We start from the raw sequence: 20028 nt of genomic DNA, 5'->3' as shown, positions 1-20028 counted from the left end.
ACAGCCGACACGAGTAAAATGATATCTGAACCAGTCCTCGAGTTCCCCGCTCTTCAAAACCATTTCGACCATCATAATGAACGAAGTATGGTCAAACAATCCCCATGAGTGACACAGCATAAGAATGCCTTCATTCCAGCAGTGGATTGACAAGGGGAAATACATTTTTGTTAAAAGGATTTTCCTCTGTACAGGAATACACCACTTGACTTCCCATTTTATCAAGCCTGGAGGGATTGTAGGCAGCATCCACTCCTGACAATGGATGCAAATTCACAACCTTCTGACCGTGAACCAAAATTCTCCACCACATACCCACGGTTAAAATAAATATAGTCCCACACATGCAACTGAATAGCGGTTAATAAAGTTTACTGTATATAAATCAAAATGATAAACACAAAGAAGCTGTTGCGTTTTTTTTTGGTGAGAAGAGGATGAGCTGCAAAGCGGTTGGATATTTTTCTTTCCATGGAATGAGTCATGATTCTCAATGTCAACTGCAGTGAAGTCATGTTTGACCGCAGAAAAATGTTTTCAGACGACGCTCGCAGAAGTCCTCACATTAAGATAGTCAGTGTTGAACACGTGTCAAGGATGTCAGGCTCTATCATTGAACGCCGCCGTCGGCAACCGGCAACATTAGTCGCTTGGAAGCGTCTCCTTTTGGATTCTTGCGTAAAAAAAGCACATTTGCGCGCGCGCGCGCTTTCTTGTGCGAGCGTGAGCGGAGCGGTGGATTCCATGCTTCTCTCGTCGGTGCGCGCGGCTTCAGAGAAATGCGCGCAGGCACTGCAAGAGGCAGCAACAACAACACAGGAAAGAGCAGTCGCCCTTTCTCAAGACGGAAGGAACGTTATTGTTTGTTCGCAAACACGCTCGGCAGATCTTTGTTTATGCGTTTCCTTTGCCAATGAATTTTGCAAAAGAGGTCTTTTAGCTGCAAGATGCAAGAATGGCTGAATTTCATTGTAAAAACACATGTGAACCTCGGAAAGGCAGAAAAGATACAAAGTGGAGGTTTCCCAGCCATTCATCACGCAGAGCACGCAGTGCATTCCTAAAGACTGTGCTTTGCATTGTCATTGGTGGAGACTCGGCAGAATACTTGAAAGGAGCAAAGTGTGCAGTGCAATCCGTCTGATGCTGACAATGTTCTTGAATTTCTCGCAGGCCGCTCGGCGCCACGTCTCAGAAGGGCGATTCGTCTTTGCTGAAAGGCTGCGTCGTGCCAGGCTTCACCCAAGACAAGCCTGCGTTTCTCGAGTGTGGTTCCTCTGGCTTCTACTCAACAGAGGAAAAAAAAACAAGTGCGTCCACGTGCATACCATTACATCACAGCTTCACGACACTTTCATCACTAATGTGCATTCATTGATAAGGGTCTACAGGTTAAGACAATGAAATGTAAGGTGTTATAAACACTCATTGTCATTTATTTTTAAATCTAATATATTTGTTTGACTCGCAATCCAAGGTGGCACATTTAAATCCCAGTTTGTGCAAATGTGATTTAGTACAGTAATTCCTCGCTTAACGCGACACTTTTCAGGAACGCATCTACCGTGTTAAAACAGCGATTACTGTACATAGAAAGCTCACTTTTAACGGGCTGGCCCATAAGGAAAGCAAAGTTATCTGGGCTCAAATAAGTGTTGGTTATAAATGTTGGCAGCCCTGAGCCTTATGATTGAAAGCCTGTGAGGTGCTGTGGCAGTTAAGAGTCTGTTCAAAGGACCGACCACCGGTCATTTTCCGCAAAGTGGTACTGTTCATTGAACAATTCTGAAGGGATGATGGGCTGAGTTGAACCTCGACGAAGAGTTGGGATAACACCTCCCCCGATTGCGAGTTGAGCAATCTGCTACAATACCACCTGTTTACTACTCATTCATCTGGAGTTCTCCACAATCGCAAGCCTCATTCGGTAGCTAAAATCCAGCATCGCTGAATACAGACAGGGCTGCTGGATTTACCTTTGGAGACAACATCTTTTTTCTGGCATCTTCATGCAGTTGGGGATTCCATGGGGAAAACCTGAACAAGGCAAAACACCTTCGTCAGCACTCATTTCACAAGCTAGCTTGTCAAGAGCAAAGGGTGTTGAACGTGGGCCTGCAAGCCTAGACATAGCCCACAAGGATATTTCCGTAACTTAAATGGCTTCACTTTCTTATATAGGCTTCACTTTCTTGTGAAGCCTCTATAAAATGCACACTTTGTGCATCCCTAGGTACAACTGGCACACGTGTGGCACACAAGCGTCAAATCAATACACTATCACCTGTCGACTGCGCAAATTGTGCTTGGTACAATGTTCCCAACATTTTACTATCAACATTTTTTCTTTTCCCTGAAAAATAAACTTTGCTGTATCTCATCACTGTTATTCAGGACAATCCTGCTAGGAACAATTGGTCAATTTATTTGTATATTTCTTGATTCAAATCACCTAAATAAAAGAGACAACTGAATACGGCACAAATTCGATTTTATTTATCCTTCCATGTGATCACATTTTTTGTTTGTTAAATCCAAATAACGTAAAAGCTGCCAACTGTAACAAGTGAAAAACAATTAAGTCACCACATTTAACTAAAAAGAGTCGTTAAAATTTGCCAGAGCAAACACAGCACAGTGATATCCGGTGTGGTGAATAGAGGGGGTAACAAATGACACCATTAATATTGAACCCCGAGAATGACAGAAGTGCCGTGAGTGTCGAAGGTTAACTGTTGATCCAGCCGAGTGCCACTGCAGTTGAGTACTTCTCTCGCACTCAGAAAGGCTGCGTGTTCGTTGGTTAACTCAGCCAATCAGCCCTCCACGGTTAACAACATTAAGACGTGGGAAGTCAACAGGGGTTTTTCTAAGGAGATGCTGATCTCTGCCCTAGGAATGTGGATTTTAAACCATTGGCTCAGAACCACCAATGGATTTGGAGCACCACACCTTGCATGTTTGAGAAGCGAGATGAGGTTTGTCCAAGGTTGAACATGAGTATTACAGTAAATCATTATTAGGCTTTCACCCATTCTTCACAAGAGTGCAACAAAGGCACGAAAATTGGGGCTTAAAAACAATTATCCAAAAATACTGGGAACGCTCCATTAAATGTCAATAGTTAGCAGTTCCGTTGGCATTTTTAAGGGGTTTAACTTAATGTGTTAACATGTAGGCTTTCGCGACCAATATACAAAACAGTTTTTAGGTTTACACTCCAACGCACCAGTGTGCTGAACTAGTAACTAATTAGCATGTTTTTGTGTATGAGACAAACATTACTAATTGGCTGTGTTGGGTGGTGGCAGGTTAAACGACACACTTATATTCACGTAATCTAACCCAACAACCTCTATTATGGTTAATGTGTGACTATAAATATCAGCAATGGACAAGAGGGAGGTCCATACCGTATTGCATAGGCATCTTCAATCTTGGGAGGATCAAAGATGTGACTGTTGCATAGTTTCACCGAATCCATAACCTTGCTCCGGAACTGCTGAATGTCCTTCTCATACCTGGGATGGAGAATTGCAATCAATTACTTATTTTCGAATACACGACACATACTGTACATCTGGATTGCTAAACACAGAGAGCTCAACCTCAATGCCAACTCACATTACTAGACACTCAGCAATAAGTGCAATTCTCTTAACAGGCTTGTCTCAGCGTGTTAGCAGCAAGGGGAGCCAACAGGGTATGTATAAACTGAACTTGAACTTCTTTCACACCGTACGTAGCCAACCGTGCTAATCGGAGGTGGTGGGTAGTGGCGGGGGTGGTGCTAGGAGGTGGCTCGTGAATGACGCTGCTACTGGGCAGTTGGGAGGCAGTCGCCCTCCAACAACAACGGAGGGCAGAGGAACGATGCTCACAACGACAAGTGGAGCGAGGGGTTACATCAGTGAGGCTGTTTGAGACGATATGGAAGAACTCTCTTACAACGAATCAGGAACTCACAGAAGAGCTGCCTCCGTGCTGAGTGGGTTGGATGTCTCAATCTTGTAGAAGACTTGCCTGGCATACAGCATAACCTGCCAGATGTGGTTCTGATTACGCCTAAAGAGTAAAGGGGTTGGGGAAATAAACAAACGCACACAGGAGAAATGAATTCCGCTGTCAGAGTAAACGTGATTATTCACTCCAATGTAGCTGATGCATGAATAATCAACAGTCCAGGTAGATGGATATTCTAATTATGGTTAATTTAATACCGAGTGAGAGCAGAGCATCTCATTTGTAAGAGAAAGCAAAAGGGACAATAGTATTCTGAGGTGGAAGACATTTAAGCAAATAATGCAAACGTTGTATACTTGATGACAAAATAATAAAACAAACAACATTTAAAAAGTGCTAAATATTTATTTTACAACGCTAATCTAATATCCATAAGGAATATCACTATAGGTAAATAGGTGAACACAATTTACAATTACATCTTGATTTGAAGCTTTCGTGACAGCAGGAATCCATTCTCTTTGGTTCTTTCATGTAAAGTCACGTAGATAGATCGCAACACAAGCGACCGTCTTCAGGTGATAGAGCAAGCTACTGAAACAAGGTCTTATATAGGCCTGAGATGGGCACAACTACATGCTTGAGAGTTTGAACCACAGTCAGGTGTGGGCTCAACCTACTTCTAGCAGAAATAGAACGAATACCACTTACTGGATGGTGGTTGTATGCAGGACCAATGGTCCATACTATAGAAATGAGTCATTTTCAGGACTAGCTCAGGGCTACCAGTGGTGATGAGTACCCCCCCAATGCTGATTTAAAAATAGATACAGACGCCCGATGTTTACTCTAAATACTCCAAAGGTCAATATCATCTGGATGGTATCGACCAGAATTGCCAAAATAATGAAAGACGCATCAGCCATAAGTTTCAATAGCGATTCTACTAGGCCAGCACAAGGCCCCACAGTCGATCCATCGCTTGTTGCCTCAATGCCCACGCTGGGCTAGACTCGGTCCGGACCCAACCACAATCCTGCTAGGAATAATATTTGATTTTCAGGATTCTCCCATTGCAGGCTGGGAATAACGAGAACAGCACAGCTCTCGTTAATGCCACGCAACATAGGTGCTACGGTGGCGGGCAGTTTACTCCCTCGCTTGGTACGCAGGAGGGCATGGGTTCGACCCCGACCCTGATGCCTGTATATTTTGAGTTTGCATGTTCTCCCCGTGGTCGCGTGGATTTTTCTCCAGGTCCTCTGGTTTTCCCCTCCACATTTAGAAATGTGTGTGCTTAGGATAATTGGCCGCCATACATTTTCACATGATAAGCCACTTCGTTGAGCTATGATTTGTGGCCAGGTCGCGACTGAAAAAGATCTATATAGCTCAGTGGGCCTTACTTGATGAAATAAAATATTTTGACTTAAAGTTTTCGTGACTGCAGGAAATCATATTCTTTGGGTCTTTCGGTAAAGTCACGTGGATAGGTTCAAAGAAATGAACAAGAAAATACGTTTAGATCGCTTGTGCTGTGATCGCAACGTCGTAGTTTTTTTGTTATTTTCTTTGAAGCATCTACGTGACTTTACCGAAAGACCCAAACAATATGAAAACATATTTTAGTTCACGAATGTATGCACAGATACATACCTCCACTTGTTGAAAGCCCTTTTGACATCCAGCTCTCCGGTGGCTGCGTTAATGACCGGGTGAAAGACAGGCCAGTCGAACACCAGTCTCTAGAGCACAGATCCGAGTGGCCAGAAGGGAGACCAAGAAGGCGCAGGTTAGACAGAGGCAAAGCTTTACCCGCATCAAAGTGCCTGCGCCCTGATATGGTCAGTCGGGTGGTGCTAACCGCTGTTGGGCAGCCCTGAGCCGGCGGTGGAAATTCCACTTGACCGTGACAGGGAGCAGTCTCACATTCGAAGCACAGGACTATCGCTATGCATACCAATGACGAATTGTTTAACGAGATAAAAAAAAAAACGTTCATAAAGCTTTGCATAATTGGAAATATTACAATTAACTTGTAAACTTTGTACATGGTTCTTGTAAACATTGTATCCGCTAAAGATTACACACACGCCACAACAGCTAAATATATACAGATCCTCGAATCAAATCATGGACCCAAATCGTGAATACAAATTTAATTGTGGACGAGTGAATCATTACATATCTGACAACTGCTGTTGTTCTCCCAAAAAATGGTACTCATTTTACCAATTCTGTTGGAATTACGGGTTGGGGCATTCCGTCATCCATTCCATCCAGCCAGAAATTGTTGTGTACAGTTGGAAATGGTTGGAAGTTTTAAAATGCTTACAGTCTGCACTGAAATTACTTTAGGGTCTTAAAAAATAATTTACCACTGTTTTCCCAATTAACAGCAAGTATACTTTTAGCTTAAGCAGTCAATAGGACTCAGGAATCATTTTAAAATGTATTATGAATTCAAGGCCCAGTCCAAATTGGCTTAGTCCATTCCTCCCTTAGCACTGATGGAAAACGTACCACCTGATTTGCAGGCATGCCAAGATTCATTCCCACTACAATTTAATGGGTTGTCATCAGGTTACGATTCGATCCAAGAAAAAAATATTTGTTTTCTGAATTTGAGTCTCTGGTTTGTATTGTTTATTGCCATTTTTCTGTCTCACTTGCATAGTTTCATATTCTCTTTTAGCCTAAACATAACATGGACATTCACTGTGAATAAATTGTAAACTATTTATTCTCACGTACATGGTTCAATGCATGCATAGTGAGTGAAAAACAATCGATTTTAATTGATGATTTAACAAAAGATTTAATGCATTCAGATGTGCAGTACTTGGTAGTGGTAACAATAGACTTGGTCCCATTATAAGATTGTAACTTCTACAGCAAACGGTGAACCAGAGAAGGTAGATGCATACCATCCAAAATTCACTTAAATCTTAAGGTGAGTGTCTGATGAGTGTGTGGTGTATGAGAGTGGTGGATGGTAAGTGTCTGGTGAGCAGTGTCTAACCAGCGCATGTGAGATTCAGGTGAGTAGTATCACATGAGTGGCGAGTATGTGGCAAGGGCCAGGAGTGTCAGGCAAGTTGAGTCTCCGGCGAGTAAAGAGTGTCAGGTGAAGGGTGTGTGCGTGTGTCATGTGTGTGGCGAGTGTCTGGTGAGTCCGAGATGTGTGAGTATCAAGTGAGTGGTGAGTAATGAGTGTCTCGTGAGTGTCACATTGCCCCTTCTGTCCTTAGGATGGGGTTTCCCTCGAATGAACCAATACTGAGATGGGGGACTCACGGGGCAGTCTCCATCAGGGTAATTGTCTGGGATGTAGACGGTGAATTTAAACACGCCGTCTTGGTACAGGCCTTGCCGGATGAAGATTACACCAAACCAGGCTGCAGTGAAAACAGATCAGACATGTAGTTAATGTGTTAAGAACAGGCAAGACACATTAGCAAATGATACATGCCAATATATTTTAACGACATGAAATGTCGTCATTGTCATCCTGGTTGGGACCACAAGGCAACAACTCATTTAGCACCTGCACACGTGTTGACTTCATTGCTTCATCTCTGAGACAGGAGTACTCTCGGGTGTGTTTGTTGATTTGTCTGCCACTCCATCACTAGCCTGGACTACCGGCAATCATTCCTCCCTATGTGCTGAACATGCCTACTTACTTTTTCCGTCATTCAGCAGTGGATTGATCATGGGTGATGATATCCAATGTAAAAAGTGGTTTTCCACTGAAACATAGCGTGGAGAGGCGCTCAACTGTACAACGCGCTGGTTCTGTGGTGGAAATTATACATTCTTATGGCGGGAGTGAGTCTGCCCAAAGGACAACCCATGGTGAGTTCCTACAAAGCAAACCGTCAGATTTCATGTCAGTGAAAATAGCCCCAGAATATTATACCACATAATTGCGACTAAAGTAATTTTGACATCCCTGTAGATATGCAAACAATGGTGATAATACAAAGGGACATTTCATGTTTTCGAACAGGAAAATTCTACATTAGGTATAAAAATAAATCACATTGATGTTTGTATGCATCCATTGTTGATCAAAGCTAAGACCATCAATTTACTTAACTGAATTCTGAAATACAGAATCTTAGTGACTCTGGCTTGGTGTTGTAACCAAGATGTTAAGAGCCCGCCTGAGTTACCTCACCTCCACTGAAACTACAGAATTGATGAAGGCTATCACCATAAACTACTGACAGGACGACAGTGAAAGCACCTTACGGAAAGAAGAGCTCTGGATTGAGGCACCAGCGGGCTTCCCCAGATTATTTTATTATTCTTCAATGAGATAATTTTATCTACCACTAACAGGTGTCTCAGAGCTGTGCAAGAGATGAAATATTTCACTCCGACTCTGCTGCATATTCCACTGGGACTGCTTGGTCAAATCAAGTGCAACCATGTAGAATAACTGTATATTCTTTGTGTAGTCAACTGTGAGCACATTACAATATTCAAACTGTGCAGTCATATGTGATGCAAGCTGTGATATTCAAACTTCTACCACCAGCAAGGTTATTAAACTGCATACCTTTTGACTTCTAGAAATGCGGTCTATACGGTGGATGACTTCTCATCCGTGCTGTGTGCAGGATGGAACATTTCTCTTCCTCTTTCTCTACACACACCTTGTTAATGAAACGCCCTCCCTTCTATTGTCCTTCCTCTCTTATATAACCTGAGTCTATTCAAGAAGCCTGTCGGCTCTTGTCTACTTTCATTATTCCAGCTCTATTGCGAACCAATTTCTATCATAGACACAGAGCCTCTGGTAATAAAATGTATACAAAAATAGCTTTATTAAACTTGAAATCAGACTCTGTACCCTGCAAACAAGTTTTGTTGTGCTCTGTCGTCTGCTTCTCACTAGCCGAATCTGACTGCGAGTATTCCTTGTCGTGCTCCTGCCATGGGCTGAAACCGGACACCAAGGTAGACTTTGTGCTTTTGAATATTTCACGAATGCCACCAATCAGCACCTGAAAACAAACACTTCCTGGACAAGATGTGCCTGAATAGCTTGGCATCGCTAAATAAAATAAAAGGGGCACAGGATTGGATTGCCAAAGATGCTGCTGCCTCTGTAGAAGCAACTTCATGGGTGGTGGACTTTGGCCTATAAGGTAGTGTGATACCACATTGGCATGATAACTGGAACGCGGTAAGAAAACAATTATGCTTCTATCACATTATTCAGTCCTATTTCACGTGAGTGCACAATGCTCCAGGACCACTTACTGAGGGCAGACTTGCACGATGGCTGCACATAAACTCCAGGGAGCTTCTGTCTGACCAAAAGAGCACTGCATAGTAAAAAGCAAATAGAGCAGAACCTTGATTAGCCACACGTTGATTATATGCGGAATTAAATTATGCGTGCCAGTTAAACTGTAATTAAAGGATCAAAATCATTTTTCGAGATGGCTCAGTGGTACAGAGGACTAATAATATGCCATGTCAAAGTAATGACACAGCGCTGCTGGAATCTTGAGACCCCACCAGAGGCTAATTAAATGAGGTCGTCATGCGTAAGAGATTTGATGATCTCAGCCCATTAATCCATACGCGCCAAATAATACCACACCCTTATAAAAACCTCAGAAGGCAAAAGCAATCCGGGGCTTACACTTTTTAAACAAATACTATTTGACAAGATTGGTGTTTCCATATGCACAACTATGAGTACATTGGTGCCCATATCCATAGGTATTAGTACACCTTTAACATGTAATCAGTGTCCGAGTGGACACACAGGGATCGCTCTCACTCGTTTGTGGCATTCCTGCACCGCACGTGTGCAGAGTGACAACTCCAAGGAGCCTCGACACTAACCCAGTCACGATACTGCACTGACAAGCAAGGAGAGCGCCAGTCCCAGCTATATAGTTCCAGCTACACCATGGTTGCCATGGTGGAGAGATGTTAACTACCTCGCCTGGTATACAGGAGATCGTGGGTTCAATCCCGACCCTGACACCTGTATATTTGGAGTTTGTATGTTCTCCCCGTGGTCACATGCATTTTTTTCCCGGATCCTCCCTGTTTTTCCCTCCACATTTTAAAACGTGCGTTTCGAGTATTTGGCTGCTATAAATATCCACATAGGCCACTTAGTTGAGCTATGATGTGTAGCCAGGTCGCTTCTGAAAAGAGCTATATAGCTCAGTGGACCTTACCTGTCAAAATAAAAAGTTTAGTTTAAACTCTAACCCAGCCCATGTTGGTCTATGGAACCATATGCAGGGAGAGGATAAAAAACCTGCAATGGTGACAAGCTGCCCTGGAGCAGAGCTCAGTTTTGAGATGCATTTGACATTTGGAGGAACAGATTTTAACCACCATATTAACCCCGAAGCAACAACACTCTGATACAAACGTCCCACTGCATTGGTGGTGGTGGCATCCGTTTTTAAAGGTGGTTTCCAGTCCACGGCAGACAGCTGCTCACAATTCTGAGAGGAGGGAGTACTCGAGGAAGTAGGGTCCATATGAGGCGTGCGTGCCATTGGAGGCATTGGCCGGTGCGGTCGGCGGGGAGAGGGGTTTTGGTGTCGATGCCGACGTTTGCTGCCGGGGGATGGGCGGCAGTTGCTTCTTGCCGGGGCCCACCCGCGATGCCTGGCCACCGCTATCCCCGGCGTTGGCGCTTCCTCGCCTCTCGTCGCCCTCCCCCGCTCTCTGCACGCCGGTGGTGGTCACAAGCGAGAATAAGTGCAAACATTTTTCGATTTAAAGCTTTCGTGACTGCAGGGATTCATCTTCTTGGTTCTTTCGGTAAAGTCACGTAGAAGGGACAGTTCTGTTTCTTCACCTGAGGAAGGCTACTTGTGTTGTGGCCGAAACGTCGTGAGAATTTTATTTAATGTTTTATTTTTATTATTTTATTATTTCCATTCTACGTGACTTTACCGAAAGAACCACGAAGAAGTGCAAACATGCTCAAAGTAAGGTATCGCCAGTGTTCCCACACTCGTATGCGGAATATTATTCTCGGGAGACAAGGCAAATAGGAAATGGGGGGGGGGGGGCAGTATATAAATGTATACACACACACGAGAGTGAATGAAAGTTATTTCGATGAATGATATTCAGCAGTCACTGTATGTTGTACATATCAACTGTCCGAAAGTTTGGGGGCATTTTGCCCCCTGCCATCCTCAATGTTCCGTTGCCCGTGAGTCAAGATTGGCACAGTTGGCACCGATTAGCATGGTTGGCTACGTACGGTTCGAAAGAAATTCAACATACATACAGATTGTGGGATAATGCAGGAGCAGACTGTGGTGATCAGATTTCGACTTTGCAACAGTTGTGAGATATGGCAGAGGGAAGAAATTTGAGATGTGGTGGCATTAATAAAGACAATTGACAGTAATGACCTCTTCATCTTGATCAATGTCTATTATGATGCTGATGAGATTGGATGGATTCTGGGTGATTTCGTGACAGATGGTTACTGTTTCCATGAACTTCACTCATCGATTCCACCACCTATGTTGAAGACTCATTCTACCAGACTGACAATATTGTCTAATCCACTGTGTTCCACCACCACACGGCAGGTCATAACACTTCTCTTCCGGCCTATTCACTTGCACTGCTCGACTTTGACATCCTCTTCCATAATCTCGTTTCCCAAACTGTTACTCAATTCTAGAAATGCCTTATCTCTAATCGGTATATTACAACTTAGGCAGTGCTTTTTGTTGCTGGCCATTTGTAATTTTGAGACTTTGGGCCTGTGCTCAACAACTGTCAGGGCTAAAAGAGGTCATTATACCGTTATATATAAGAAAATGCGTTCCTGACAGCGTTATTTCTTTCGTATGAGCAATATATGAGGGCTTCATTGGGGTATCAGTAGGATCGCTAATAATTATACGGATGGTAAACATTTCATAAATAAAAATTCTGATTTATTATAACATCAGTAAGTATAATGTACTCTACTCATGAGTACATTCTACTGTACTCCGACAAGGCAGCGGTGAGAGACGAGGTTGGAGCTGTTGTGCTCCCATTCCAGGTCTTAGTGACGCCCTGAATCAACATTTGTGGCGAGGTTTCTTTTCGGTGGAGCCCGATACTCCATCCTGGTCTCGTGAGTTCTCACCTGGCTAAACGCACCATGATAATGTTTATGTAATCGTGACCAAGTCGCGATAATCGAATCGCGTGGGGTGGGGTCTGGTTGGCTCACAGTGTACGTCGCTCTCGTTGGTGGAGCAGATGCTGGGGATGGGTACGTTTCCTCAGCCAGTGCTGCTGCTGCTGTGTTTTCGCTCGCAAGCGCTTCATATGTTTTGATTATGCATTTTTGGTAAAAATGTTTTCCAGGACTAAAAGCGATATTACAAATCAGCGTTCTACGGGGTCACGCTAAGCGAGGTCTGCCTGTACTCTGTACTAAATACATTAACAAGTGCCGCTCCTCAGAACTTGATTGGGGAGAAATGCCGATATCGCAAGGATCAACTCTCACCCGAGTCATGCAGTACTTTTGCAGCTGAATAAAAATTTATTTTGAAGATTTACATCTTACAAAAATCTTTGCCCATGTGAAAAAATCAGCACCGATGATAGGGTGTGCATTGTTCACCTACTGAGCAAAGAGCAAACTACATGGGGTTTTACCTTCCCACTGAAGCCTGATGCCATGTTTGGCCTTGTCAGAAAAGAAGGTCAGTGGTTGTAAATCTTCAAAAGGCTTTCAGTGATTTCTTCTCGAAGACCCAGTTGCTTCTTTTCACTTCAGTTTTTCTTCCTTGATCTGTCAAGTATAAAAATATCAAAGCATCTTTTAGTCATCATAATACATAATTCAACAAGAACACTACTTCATATTTGATGTGTTCAAAAGCACAATAAAATAAACTGAGATTTTAAAAAAATGGAAGTTGCTGTTTTTCGAGCTCAAGTGAATAGGTTTCTATCTACAAAACATTTTTTATTGACCTGAAATGTAAAAGAATGGAGACAATTTGTGCACACATGAAGATATTTTTTCACCAGTTTACTATGATTTCTGTTGGAAAGGACACTTAGGGAGCGCACCTGTTGAGGCTGGCATTGCCAAGGACAAAGTGTGGAACCAGCACCACACCTGCCCACCTTTATCTTCACATTATTTGTTTATTCATATAGCACAAGTGCCTTACTCGTTTTATGGGTGAAGCTGTGGCAGTGGTTGGCACACTGCACTATGAACCCAGCAACCATGGCTAACATCAAGTGGCAAGTGATATTTGAAACTGACTAGCTAGGTGAGGTATCGCAAAACAACCCCAATAACCGACATGGTGTGAGGACACCTTTATCAAGAAGTGGATTGACAGGAATTATATATTGCTCTTTTAATTATTTTCACATGACATAAAATGCACACGCTGCATTGGGCAATCATTTTTAGGCTGATTCAACCTAGGGAAACACCACACCTGGTTCAGACGCAACGACCACTTATGTACATGCCCAAGAGTCTAACCCATGGCAGTATGGTAAAGACAATACTGTACCACCACTACCCACACTTCCCACCTTACCTCTAACGTTCACATGTACTGATTTCAATATGCATACCTTCAAACCACGTTAGTTAAACGCAAACTCATTTAACGAACCAGCAGTAGCAGACATGAACAGACCGAGACAATGTGTGTCTTAGACAAACGCACAGGACACTTGGAGTAAATAAAACATGAAGAATGCAAAGTACAGGCCTACAGGTCGATAACAAAAAAGTTTAAGTGCAAAACAATACAGTACAAACAGAAAATAAACCATTCTTAGAAAGCCAAAGGTTCATACTGTCAGATAATCCTATTAACTAATAATTATAAAGCTAAAAGAACAACAGATGTGTTAAAATTCATAAATGAGTATATAGTTATTAGTAGCTAATCGCCTATGAACTCTGGCCTTTAGTGGATTACTCCATTAGTATTTACAGTCATGCAGCTCTGAAGTTTATCTTAATGACAAGCATACATGCAGTAGCAGACACAAAGCATCAGTTGAACTACACTGGCACCAAGGCATATGCAGTGGAGTGACACCATTAGGATATGGACCATGATATGCCCATAACATAATCTTTAAATCCTGAGGCACATTTAACATTAATTGGTAAGCATATTAATTAAACAAAAACCCATTCACAAGCGCTATTACTCAAGATGTATGAAAAATACTGAAACATAGAATTCTGAAAGAAGCACAGGCAGACACGTAAACTGAAATACTGGATAGCAAAAAACACAAAGACACTGTACAGACACCATACCTGTCAACCCACACGGTTTAACTGTATTCTTGTATGGGGAAATTGAGTTTTCTGGTCCATACGGCGTACAGCCGTTTCAATACGGGCAACACATTTTTTTCGTCTACTTGTTTGTGTTTCCCCCTCGTGATGGGACTTTGTAGGATGAACGTTGAGATTTTTTATAAGGGCACGGGCGTGACCAATAACGTCTGAATCGGTCAAAAAGTTGACGGGCATGAGACACAAGGCAACAACAACAACAACGGGATGAACGCTCTGTAGCAGCCACGCATGCACAGCCAACTGCGATTCAGGGTACAAAGTAGAGAACTGATAGCAAACAGGTGCAAAAGATCAACACCATGGGAAAACGTGAATTAAAAAAATGAGGATTCGATTTTAGCTCTCCGATGTGATCCAGTGTTTCCACATCCAATTCAATGCATTAGGGGTGTATATCACCACACTCAAGTAACAATAGATGTTATTGCGTAGGTTTTCGCCGTTGTGCTAAATAGTTGTGATCTGTTTTCGGGTTGTGCCAAAATGTTGTTCGGTATGACGCTTCCAGCACGTGGTCCGAAAAGTTTTAGTTCCTGAAAAGGCTCTCAGCACGTGCAGCGAAACGTCTGGCACCATGCCAAACAAGACGCGATACAACTCGAAAACACATCTGAGAGCTATACCATGCAAAGTGCTAAAAAAGTCCTTTGAAATGACAGTGGTGGAGTATTCCTGAAATATAATTACCCGGTGGTGGGAGTAGGCGGATCACACACACAAGGAGCCACCACATGTGTACAACACCCATCCTCAAGTACGTGCATGAGGTGCATGTGGTAGTCATTATCACAAGTATCTGTGCAGTTTTTTTGTGTATAGTACTGATCATTACTGGGTTGTCTGGATATTTTGGTTTCCTTCAACACGCAATACGAAATACAGTACTCAAGAAAGCGGACAAAAAGGCAGCTCCTGAAAAGGAGTTTGACATTCAGTGAAGGTTTCCGAGTAAACTAAATATTATCTCAGGTTCCAATTGAAATGAAAGTGTAAAAAAACTGACGTTTGCCTCAATGGGCTCTATAGCCTGGTACTAAAGGTTACTCGTGTGTACTGGACAAGGACCTGCACTGTATATTCACGACACAGTTGCTCTTACACAACCAGTGGTAAAGTAGGTAAGCTGAAAATACACACTTTACTTCACTGTCGAAAAGTTTTGACACACGTAAACGTGTGACTATTTCATCAGCCTGTAGGGAAAACCTATCCTGAATGGACAAATGTCTTTTAAACTTAAACATTATTCAAGGACTCCCTTGCAATCTAAACTTCTTCCCACAATGAGTCCTCACCTGCTCATATTCATTCATACACGACTAGGTCTACAAACAGGGACCTGCAGAAGATCGGTGATGAAGCGAAATATCCAAAGATGATGGTGAGGAAGACTGCAAGAACGGATCCTGGAAGTTGGGTATTGACTGTGCAACAACTGTGGGTGTTTTTTTTATCACAAGGGCATAATGGGGAGGCACAATGACCTTCAGTAAAATTGGCACTTTCACTGTATTGAGTAATATTAGTCTTTCGGTAAAGTCACGTAGATAAAGAAATAATAAAAAAAATCACGACGTTTCGATTAATATATTTCTTCCTGCCTCAGCAGTCCGCCTGCTGCATTTTTTCACCTTAAGACGATTGCTTGTTGTTGCGATTGAAACGTCGTGGTTTTTTTATGATAAATTTTCTATCGACGTGACTTTACCGAAAGACCCAAAAAAGTATGAATTCCTGCAGTCACGAAAGCTTTAAGTCGAGATGTAATATTAGTCAGTTTATTATCTTTCTCTGCGGCATGCTTCTATATTTACCTAGTGTAAATAAAGGAACCGGTATGACCTTTCAACCTTCACACAGTGGCGGACTTTGGACGAAATCTGACGCTGGAGCAACGCAAGCATAGGTCAAGCAATGTGCAATGTAGACAAAAAAAGGCGTGGAATTATAGCACGTACTTAATAACATGTCAGCGATGTGTAAGATTAATTATCACCAAAACAGTATTAACATGTATGCTATAATGCTGTTACATTACAATATGTGAAATTTTACACATTATGCAATTCGTTTGTATAATACTAAAGTTTTTTTTATTTAACATTGTTTTGGTATCATACTCTTGCCACCAATGGGATGTTGGTCCGATACATTTTTAAGGAGTGATTTTGTTTTAAGTACAGTATTTGTAACCACCCTGTGGGTAAGTCAGCAAAAAAAATAACTCTGATATTATAAGACAATGCATATATTATCAGAGTATTCTTTTTTTGATTTGCATTTTGAACACAAGTATTGTGGTTAATGCAGAAATGATTCCTTGTAGGTTTCAGTTTGGTGTTTTAACAACTTAACACCTGTTTTGTTGCCAGATAAAAGGGGAAAAAAACCTATTCTCAGTAATGTAAATGTTGCAACTTTCTCAATCCAATGCTGGCTGAGAGGTCCGTTCATTTGACCATACTTCACCACGCCGGTCAGTGCTTGCTTGGCACATGTATTCGCGTTCAAAATACAAGGATTTCTTTGCTCAATGCGGAGTGCTGGATTCACCACAGCTGACCGCTCAATTGGCGGTCCTGAGCAAGTAATGGGCCATTCCACGTTCCCATGTGCGAGATCAGTCCATCCACGAGTCACACAACGGCCGACTTTCGCGTTAAGCGGCACCCATTGGCCTAGTCTCTTAAGACGTTACCACTACAAGGCGGGCATTTCCGTAACAACTGCGCGGGTAAAATAAATTGCAGCCACCGTAACTGATTGTTATTGTACCATAGTAATAAGCACATCGAGCCGTATCACTGTAGCGAGTTTACCTCAGGCGCTGCCACCCACTCACCCACCACACACACACACATAATCCCCTCAGCGCGTCTCGCTCACACTGAGGAAGCCGCCATAGAGCCGCGTTGCGCCGAATCCCCTCGTGGAAGCGACGACCGCGATCGGCGGCGGCGGCGACGACGACAACGACGGCAGCGCAAATTTCAGGCGACGCTCGGCGGCGCGAATTCCTTTTAGGAAGAAGGCGGCGGAGCGGCCATGGCGACGTCGCCCCACCGCGTCACTACCGCCCGGCGATGACGTCATCGCGCGGGGGCAGATAGGGGGCCTCCGAAAAGTGTCGTCATCATCCAATCGATGGCGGATGACGGAAGAAAGAAATGACGACAAAAGATGCTCTCCGCCACCCCCACCCCCACCCCGTGTAGGCTTCACGAGGAGACTGTTGGGGGCAAAGTGGTGGCCGCGAGCGAGCGCCTGTGAAGGCCGGGCACGGCACGGTACACACGCCCGGGCCCGCATTTGGTCTCCCCAGTGGCGATGTTTTACACACCTCACCGGGTACTCACTTGAGGCTGAGTCGACCTAAGGGAGGCCCACGACCGGCTCAGATAATCGTCACCGGTGTTGGCCCGTGAGCTGGGATCGAACTCGGGTGGCCGGGTTCGCAGCGCTCCTCACCCCCCCCCACCGCCGACCTCCCCGATGGCCGTGACGTCATGGCGACGAAGCAACACTGTTCACGTTTTGATTTAAAGCTTTCGTGACTGCAGGGATTCATATTCTTGGTTCTTTCGGTAAAGTCACCACGTAGAAGGGAAACAATAAAATAATGAAAATATTAAACAATAATATTATCACGACGTTTCGACTGCAACACAAGCAATCATCATCAGGTGTGAAAACCACAACAAGAAAATTTGAAAAAAGTGGCGTTTTTTTAACGTTAGCACCACGGAGAGCGATTTGATAGTTTGTTCAGATGGACGAGTCCATCTATGTTCGGAAAAGAGGAGGGGGGAGACGACAATAATGGAAGCGATCTGAAAGCCACCGTTAGCGTGAACAATTAAGACCCGAAATGGTTTATCAAATCCTTCCAATGATTGCTAAGCCAGAATCCATCTTCTCGGTTGAAATTGTCTCTATGTTTGTATATATACAAGAATCCATCTTCTCGGTTGACATTGTCTCTGTGTTTGTATATATACAAATTATCTCTGTGTTTGTATATATACAAACACAGAGACAATTTCAACCGAGAAGATGGATTCTGGCTTAGCAATTATTGGTAGGATTTGATCAACCATATCGGATCTAAATTTATTGTTCACGCTTACGGTGGCTTTCAGACCGCATCCATTATTTTCGTCTCCCCCCTCCTTTTTTCCGAACATAGATGGACTCGTCCATCTGAATAACTGCCAAATCGCTCTCCGTGGTGCTAACGTTAAAAAAAAACGCCACTTTTTTCAAAATTTCTTGCTGTGGTTTTCACACCTGATGATGATTGCTTGTGTTGCAGTCGAAACGTCGTGATAATTTGATTGTTTTATATTTTTATGATTTATTGTTTCCCTTCTACGTGGTGACTTTACCGAAAGAACCAATAATATTCTGTTCACGTTGTTTCTGCGGTGGTGATGACGTCGTTCGCCTTCACGTATCCACTGATTATCTGGGGCTAACGTCATAGTCAACGAACGGTGACGTCACCGTCATTTATTTTAAACGCACGCTTCGAATAACACTTATAGAGAGCGAAACAAAAATTTCTGAATATGTATTTCCCTGGAGGAATCCGATGACCTATAAAGCTCTTTTCCACAGATGTCCAGTAGGTACCGGTAAGAACGTTACAACAACAAACAGTACAGTCAAAAGAAAGATTCTCATTCTGTAAGTGGGCCTGGGCATGAAACATCGCTCCAAGGGAAGATGGTCGGTGGACAAGACTGGTGATAGATTGGTAGCTATGTAGGAGAGAAAGCCGGATGAATATTGCTAAGAGCAATGACAACAGCTCATGTTGAATGTGGGGCTTCGATTGTGGCATTGCAGGACCATAACCGATGGTGAAGGCCTGGGGAGTCCTTCATCCAGCAGTGGATAGACAATGGATGATGATATGACGTGACGTCCTTCCAGCCAGCAAAACTTTTACATTGACCAGTGCCTTGTGTTGTAGATTGAGTGATCGCTAATAACATTTTTTTGTTATTTTCTTTGAACTTATCTACGTGATTTCACCGAAAGACCCAAAGAATATGAATTCCTGCAGTCACGAAAGCTTTAAGTCAAGATTAAATCCAGAAGAGTTTTTTTTTCAAAACGCCTGACGAATGAGATCCAGATGATTTTAAAACCGGTCTTTGTCGTTTGCTTGTTTAAACGCATTGTTTGGGATATTATTTTTGAAACTCCAAAGGCTGAAAGACTAAACAATACTTCACGTTTGGTTATGGAATGAAGGTGCATTCATTAGATATAGAGTATCGTGCAAATGTATTATTTTATCTGTCATTAATGGCCATGATAAAGCCTACTGAGCAACTGTCCACTGCTACTCACTCGCCAGGAACATCCTCAAAGATTCACTCCACATCTTGCCAAGCTCTTGACTGGGTTGTAAAATTTCGATTTAAAGCTTTCGTGACTGCAGGGATTCATATTCTTGGTTCTTACGGTAAAGTCACGTAGAAGGGAAATAATAAAATAATAAAAATAAAACAATAAAATTCTCACGACGTTTCCATTGCAACACAAGCAATCATCATCAGGTGAGAAAACCACAGCAAGAAAAATTTGCTGTGGTTTGAAACGTCGTGAGAATTGTATTGTATTTTTTTATTTTATTTTTTCTCTTCTACGTGACTTTACTGAAAGAACCAAGAATATGGGTTGTCAAAGCTCAA

At 42.9% G+C, this 20028-nt stretch overlaps 1 protein-coding gene across 3 annotated transcripts; it reads right to left on the bottom strand.

Moving 5' to 3' along the window:
• Positions 1-355: 355 nt before the first annotated feature.
• On the bottom strand, positions 356-17798 carry AKTIP (AKT interacting protein). Of its 3 annotated transcripts, none has more exons than XM_076069671.1 (10): positions 17683-17798; positions 12634-12769; positions 10448-10677; positions 9238-9302; positions 7261-7361; positions 5620-5708; positions 3967-4065; positions 3414-3521; positions 1977-2037; positions 356-1284 (listed from the first exon to the last, which is right to left on the bottom strand). In XM_076069671.1, exons 2-10 carry the CDS (start codon positions 12655-12657, stop codon positions 1192-1194), a joined length of 870 nt encoding a protein of 289 aa, XP_075925786.1. In that variant the 5' UTR covers positions 12658-12769; positions 17683-17798; the 3' UTR covers positions 356-1191. The 3 variants fall into 3 exon arrangements, with proteins under 3 accessions (XP_075925786.1, XP_032816192.1, XP_032816191.1); XM_032960301.2 differs by lacking the exon at positions 17683-17798 and adding an exon at positions 17146-17426; XM_032960300.2 differs by lacking the exon at positions 17683-17798 and adding an exon at positions 17213-17426.
• Positions 17799-20028: the final 2230 nt, after the last annotated feature.

Source organism: Petromyzon marinus, chromosome 25 (assembly GCF_048934315.1).
Source record: "Petromyzon marinus isolate PM22_M1 ecotype Great Lakes invasive population chromosome 25, UKy_Petmar_22M1.pri1.0, whole genome shotgun sequence".
Classification (NCBI taxonomy): Eukaryota; Metazoa; Chordata; class Hyperoartia; order Petromyzontiformes; family Petromyzontidae; genus Petromyzon; species Petromyzon marinus.
Note: the sequence above shows the minus strand (reverse complement) of the source record. Positions and strands in the feature narration are given on the sequence as shown.

Excerpts from the sequence above, each read along its gene's own strand:
- AKTIP (XM_076069671.1), bottom strand. The coding sequence starts at position 12,657 with ATGGCATCAGGCTTCAGTGGGAAG. Across the intron at positions 10,678-12,633 it reads CATCAGGCTTCAGTGGGAAG|AGAGCGGGGGAGGGCGACGA; the intron begins GTAAAACCCCAT and ends ACCGGCGTGCAG. Across the intron at positions 4,066-5,619 it reads AGGGCTTTCAACAAGTGGAG|GCGTAATCAGAACCACATCT; the intron begins GTATGTATCTGT and ends TTTACTCTTTAG.